The sequence below is a fragment of the Atractosteus spatula genome, chromosome 8 (genome assembly GCF_055471065.1).
Source record: "Atractosteus spatula isolate fAtrSpa1 chromosome 8, fAtrSpa1.hap1, whole genome shotgun sequence".
NCBI lineage: Eukaryota > Metazoa > Chordata > Actinopteri > Semionotiformes > Lepisosteidae > Atractosteus > Atractosteus spatula.
The window spans coordinates 57,750,772-57,756,771 of record NC_142713.1 but is presented as its reverse complement, the minus strand read 5'-3'; the positions used below and the strand labels follow the sequence as shown (position 1 = coordinate 57,756,771).

Here is a 6,000-nt window from a genome sequence, read left to right as displayed (position 1 = left end):
AAAGAGACAATATTGCAGACATGCCTTAATAAATGGTATAGGCAGGTCCTAATTATGGAACTTCAGTAAAAAATAAAAGACACACAGTAACCAGACTTTCTCTATTGTACTCCACTACTATGAATCTTTGGTTGTAAGAGTAAATTGTGCGATAAACTGATGATCACCAGTCTGATTCTCACGGCTTAAAAGGAAGTGCGCTTCCTGGGAAAACAATGCATTTTTGGAATTCAGGGTAGAATTAGGAAATACAATCGGATTTAGGAAGAACAACAGAACTGGGCACTTCAGGAAAAGGAAGAAAGGATTTAGAAACATAATGTGCTCACAAACAAGAAGTTATTAAAACACTGCTCTCGATTCATAAAGAAAGGAATGCAAACTGAGATTTCACGCTGTCTCATAATGCAGAAAGTGAGTTATTCATCTGGGTAAGGTAATATAATAATAATAAACTTTATTTTATTTTGCGCCTTTAAAGGTGGCTTCTCAAAGCGCTTAAGGTACTACAAATCAGAGCACTGAGCAATTGTCCTAATGTAGTTCTAGGGTGGTTTTAGGTAGTGGGAGTCCTTTGCCTCTTTTAACCTGTTTTGTTACCTTTGATTTGTCTGTTTTATCTCTGTCCTTCTGACTGCATGAAAAGTAAACACCACTGCCCTTATGCAATGACTGCTTGTGGATGAACAGTAATTGATCATACGGCTCCACCCTGAGTGTACATATGAACATTAGCTAATGGCCACCAATTGAGATATTGATCCTCACACACACTTTGGCACCACCCTTGGGTTGACACAGGATTGTCTCCACACCCTCCTTCACAGACACGATGGCAATCTATAACAGGAAAAGGTTCCTGACAATTTTTCCCTTAGCTCAGTAATCCAACAAGGTGATTATCAGGGAGTGTGTTATATTGCACTGTATTGAAGGATATGACTGGACTTATGTCTTTGTCCACATTACTGCTGTCACTGATGATACATCCATATTGGTTGCTTGTAGCCACGCCTCTGGATACACTGCTAGAGGGTCAAGCAAGTGCCAAACTACTGGTATATTTTTAACAAGGTACCCACCCTTGATTGCGCCAGCTGTATATATACAATATATTGTTACCAGCAGTGCCGAGGGAGTATAATCTGTGATCCATCAGCTTTCTATACAAGGTATTGTACTTTTACCTTAATTACAGCACTACAGTGAACAGGAAAATGTCTGGCCCTCTGATTCCCTTAACTTGTAAAAGAATGTGAAAAGTTCCTGTTTTGACCCCCATAACACTAAGTATTGGTTCAGAGACACTAATTATTTTGCCGACACCGGAACATTGCAAACATTGGACTGTATGACATGATTTGATCAAATGTTAACCAGTGACCAGCACAGTGAGATACATTACTCTCTGGTGCACAAATTGACATGGATTACACGACAATGGAGCATCTGAATTTGGTTACCCGAGAAAGGACATACACGCATACATTTAGATAAGCAAAGCAGGTGTTTATTAATAGTGTAACATAGCATATAGCATTAGTTACTTTAAATATATTTCAGATGTGCTACTTTTATCATAATATGTTAAAGAAAGATTTATATAAATTATGCAAATCAGTATTAAAAGTCATTACAAGCAATTATTAGTAGTATCTTGAAGCAATTACTAGTTGATCATAATACAGTTACTGTAAATACATTGGAGCCTTCCAATGTATTTCCTGTATTTTAAATTGTACTCTTATTAGATGTTTATTGAAACAAATAGCTTTTAAAATGTTTCACATGGACGCCTCCTATGCGATGCCTGGAGACTTACTAACATGCTTTAGTTATCTGGGATATTTTAATTGATTTTAGGTTTGTAATGTTTGGTGTGCTTTTGAAAAACCCAGCAGTTAAGCTAAACAACGCCCTGTATATCTTATCCAGTTAGATGATAGGTACAAGAACCATTTCAATAAAACATGTACTAAAACACTGTGGTTTATGATTAAGCCGAATTACAAACCAACAGTGGTTAGCCTTACTGCTCCCTAGTGCTGAGACCCTGTGTTCAGTTTCAGATTTGGGGTCCTATCTGCAAAGAGTTTGCATGTTTTCCCCGTGTTCATGTGGGTTTCCTTCCACAGTCCAAAGACATACTGGGAGGTTAATTGACTTCTAGTGTGAGTGTGTGTGTGTGTTGTGTCTGCGTGTGCCCTGCAATGCACTGGTGTTCCTAATAACTTCCTCCTAACTTCCAAATACATGTTGGTTAGGTAGTTGGCGTGTCTCTAAAAACTCTCCCCGTGTGCTTGTGCTTGTTTGTGCCCTGTGACCCCCTACCAAGCTTCAGCATCTGTTAATGGATAGATGGATGGGTCCCTCTAGTGGATTCTGATGGAACTGCTTCCTGCCGAAATACCCACCTTTGAAAATGACTTGTATGGCTGTACAGCGTGAAGCACTGGTGTATTTTTAGTGAATGATCAATAGCAAAAACACAAATAACATCATCTGCATACAGGAGTATCATATAACATTATTAATAGAAACGAGTATCATCAGCTTCTCTAAAGCCACCATTATCCAACTTCTGAGTCCCTAAGTTTAAAAAAAGTTATCCTTGTTTTGATTTCATGTTTGGTTGCTGCCAGCAACCAAAGACACCTAAAATTTTGGGCTGCTATAAGTCGATTCTTTCAGGCGATAAAAAAAACAGAAATTTAAAAAGCAAGAATATGCAGAGATCAATATATAATTCAGGAATGTATTGGTCCTTATTGATTTAATGGTAATGACACTGTTAAACAATCTCCATCTATTAATGAGATTTCATTTCATAACCCACAGCATGTGTGCATTCATGCTCTTTTCTTCAGAGTTTTTCTTTATTTTATTTACAGTAGTTAAAATGTACACCTGGGCTCTCACCCAGCTGTTAATGCGATATAACATATCAGATTTCTTATTGGTTAAGCAAGGACTGCATCAGTTGTCTCCTCCCAGGGGAATATTTATCATGGAAAATGCCTCATTTGCCTGGTCCGATCTGTTCTCCATCTTGACGCAGGCCAATGGGACATTAAAAGACTAGCTTCACAGAAGCAGCTTGGAAAACCAGATGTTTTCTATGGGGTAGCTGACGTCTTTCATTTTGAGCAGAGAAAAACAGAGATCGTTGTTCTGCAGTGATGTAAGAGTCCTGTTTGGGCAATTCCCAAAATGGCACATCTCGGGACAGACAAAGGTTCCACTTATCCTTGATTTCCACGGCCTAGGAATCATCCAATGATGATAGTTTTCTCACCTTGTTAAATGAAGAGCTGAATAAAGTATATTTGTGTTTTACAACAAAGAAGAAGTCATTTAGCACTGGGAAAGGGGGAAAAGAAAACATGAAAAGACAAGACAAGAGACGAAAAAGAGTCTCATGACAAGTGATGCAATGTGTTTGTTTTCCCTACCTTTGACTCTTAAGATTTAAGTCCATTTATAATAATTCTTTTTTTTATTCATAAAGTTGATTTATTTCCTTATGATGAACAGACACGGGTGGGAATAACACCGTGTCAAATTTTCCCACAATGAACAATTGTGCTCCAACTGCAGAGACCCAGATGGTTACAGTATATTTCAGGCCACACTACTGAAATAAGGTGTGTCTCCAAATAGACAATGGAAATCAATAAACCTGTTGTTAAGAACTTAAGATGGAACACCAAAAGATAGCCATATTAGAGGGCTGTGTTTGGAAACCACTGACTTTAAAAAGCCAGACTGAGAATATTTTATTTTTTAATATCATATATAATATATAATGGAACAAGTAATAGGTTTATTCGGTGCTGAAAAGAGAAGAGAGAGAAAACACAACGTTTCAGCTGTGAAGCCTTCTTCGGGTGACGCAGTTACCCACGTGAACTACTTGCCTTGTGTGCCTTTGCTTGCCAGGATAGGCCAATCTTTTATTGGATAAAGCAGTTCGAAAATGGGTGTTTTGTATGGATGGGCAATAATACTGCGCTTATACTGTGGTTTCTACCATTCTTTTGCCAATGGTTTCCTATCCTATCCATCCAGGTGAGGCTGCACATTGGTGGTGGTGGAGGGGATCCCCATTACCTGTAAAGCACTTTGAGTGGAGTGTCCAGAAAAGCGCTATATAAGTGTAAGGAACTATTATTATTATTATGCTATTAACATGTCTTCACTGTGCTTGCACTGCATTAGACCGAGGTAATTCCTTGATGTGGAACAACAGAAGTTACAAAACAACTGTACAGTTTATGATAGTAGCATGCACCTTATTTTACTCCTCTGGTACAGGAATGCACAAGACAAAACAGCCAGACGAGACGTCCGGATCAGTTAGTGGCTAACAACCAAAAGGGCAGGATGAGTTGGAGGGCCTCTTTTTCTTTGTTCTTAAGACGCAGCAATTGTGAAATAACCCCGCAGTAAAAGTACAACAATAGTATAGTAAAGTCACCATGAACTCTCATAAAGGTTAATGACAGTACAAATGACTAGTGCAAATTGTAGTAGATCTTGGCAGCATATCACTCCCACGCTTACGTTTCTACATTGGTTGCCTGTTAGGTCACATATTCGATATAAGATCTTGTTCCTGATTTGTAAGGCTCTGAATAATCTGGCTCCATGACAATTTCTGAATTCCTTCACGTATCATGTATGCAGTCCCACCCGCAGGCCCCGTTAGTTGAGGCTGGTCCTCTGCTCATTGTACCTAGAATTGAAACTGTGGGGCTGTCGGTGGCCGTGTCTTTTCTGTCAGCCCACTGTTATGGAACTCCCTTCCACCTATTCTTCGAGGGGCAAATTCTTTGACTCTCTTCACATCTAAACTAAAAACTCACCTTTTGACAAGGGCCTGTGTCTGATTGCCCTACATTCTATACCACATGCTTTAATTTCATTTTTTTCCTTCTACTCTTTTTGTGCTTTTTCTTTATCACTATATACAGCGTCCTTGGGGTGGGAAAAGTGCTTTAGAAATAAAGTACTTCCTTTCTCTACTCTGTTCTTTTGAATTGAGTAGTTTTCACTTATTTCCTTTCGCCATATTTAAGATGGTTATGCCATTATATTACTATACCGTTCTGGTAATAAGAGGCCTTGTGATTCATTTCCTTATGATACACCACTAATTGGAAACACTGCATGTTATCTTAATGGCATAAAAACAGGAGTATTCTTACAATTCTTTATTTCACTCTCTTATCATAATCAGACCTTATCATTAATCCTCCTTTAAGCCACAGCACAACCAAAGCAGAATTGGGGACAACTGCAACGGGCAATTAATCATTTTATAAAGGGCTTCTTCTTTTCAGACTGATTTTTTTTTATTTTTTCAAAAAAAAATACATGACATTTCCATCCCGTGAACCATTCCACTCACTTCCCGTATTCCTTTCACAGAGCAGCCTAGAAAGAAGGCCCGCCTCACTCGGGTCCGGGTTTACCAATGAAAACGCAGGACGGCCTGCCAATCATTCCGTGTTCTTCCCTTCTCCGTTCTGTTCAACCGAGCGACGCCCCGCCCCCTTTGCACATGAGCTCCACCCACCCTCCCCGTAGCACCGCCCCCACCCTTGTGCTCCGAATTGCAGGGCTGTCAGCAAGCGGGCTTGGTCAGGTGCTTCTGGGAAACGTAATAAGGAATAAAGTTTTTCGTTTCGTTTTAGGTTTTATTTTCGGAAACAAAAGGGGCAGCGGTCTGCACCATGTTCAGACGAATACTGCAGCGGGTAAGCTCGGCGCTGGCGGAACCGCGGGCGTGCTGGTGCGGTGCGTCTTGTTTTCTCTGTGATTGAATTAGCTGTCCATGCCCTGCAAAAGCAAGGCCTGTCCTTCCTCTCTCCCTCTATGTGTGTGTGTGTGTAGGCCGTGCGAGTAGGCCTCCTGTTTGTCAGTGGACTGCCGCTGATTAATGTATCAAACGACAACGCTCACTTGTAGCTTTTGGCGTTTGATGTCGAATTCAGCCCT

At 40.0% G+C, this 6,000-nt stretch overlaps 1 protein-coding gene across 3 annotated transcripts in view; it reads left to right on the top strand.

The window, feature by feature from the left end:
- The first annotated feature begins 5,614 nt into the window (after positions 1-5,614).
- The window catches only part of eea1 (early endosome antigen 1), a 44,302-nt gene continuing 43,916 nt past the window's right edge, over positions 5,615-6,000 (top strand). For all 3 annotated transcript variants that reach the window (XM_088923059.1, XM_088923058.1, XM_088923060.1), the window contains exon 1: positions 5,615-5,759. In XM_088923059.1, coding sequence (XP_088779185.1) covers positions 5,736-5,759 — 24 coding nt within the window. In that variant the 5' untranslated portion in view covers positions 5,615-5,735. The remainder of the gene's footprint in view (positions 5,760-6,000) is intronic.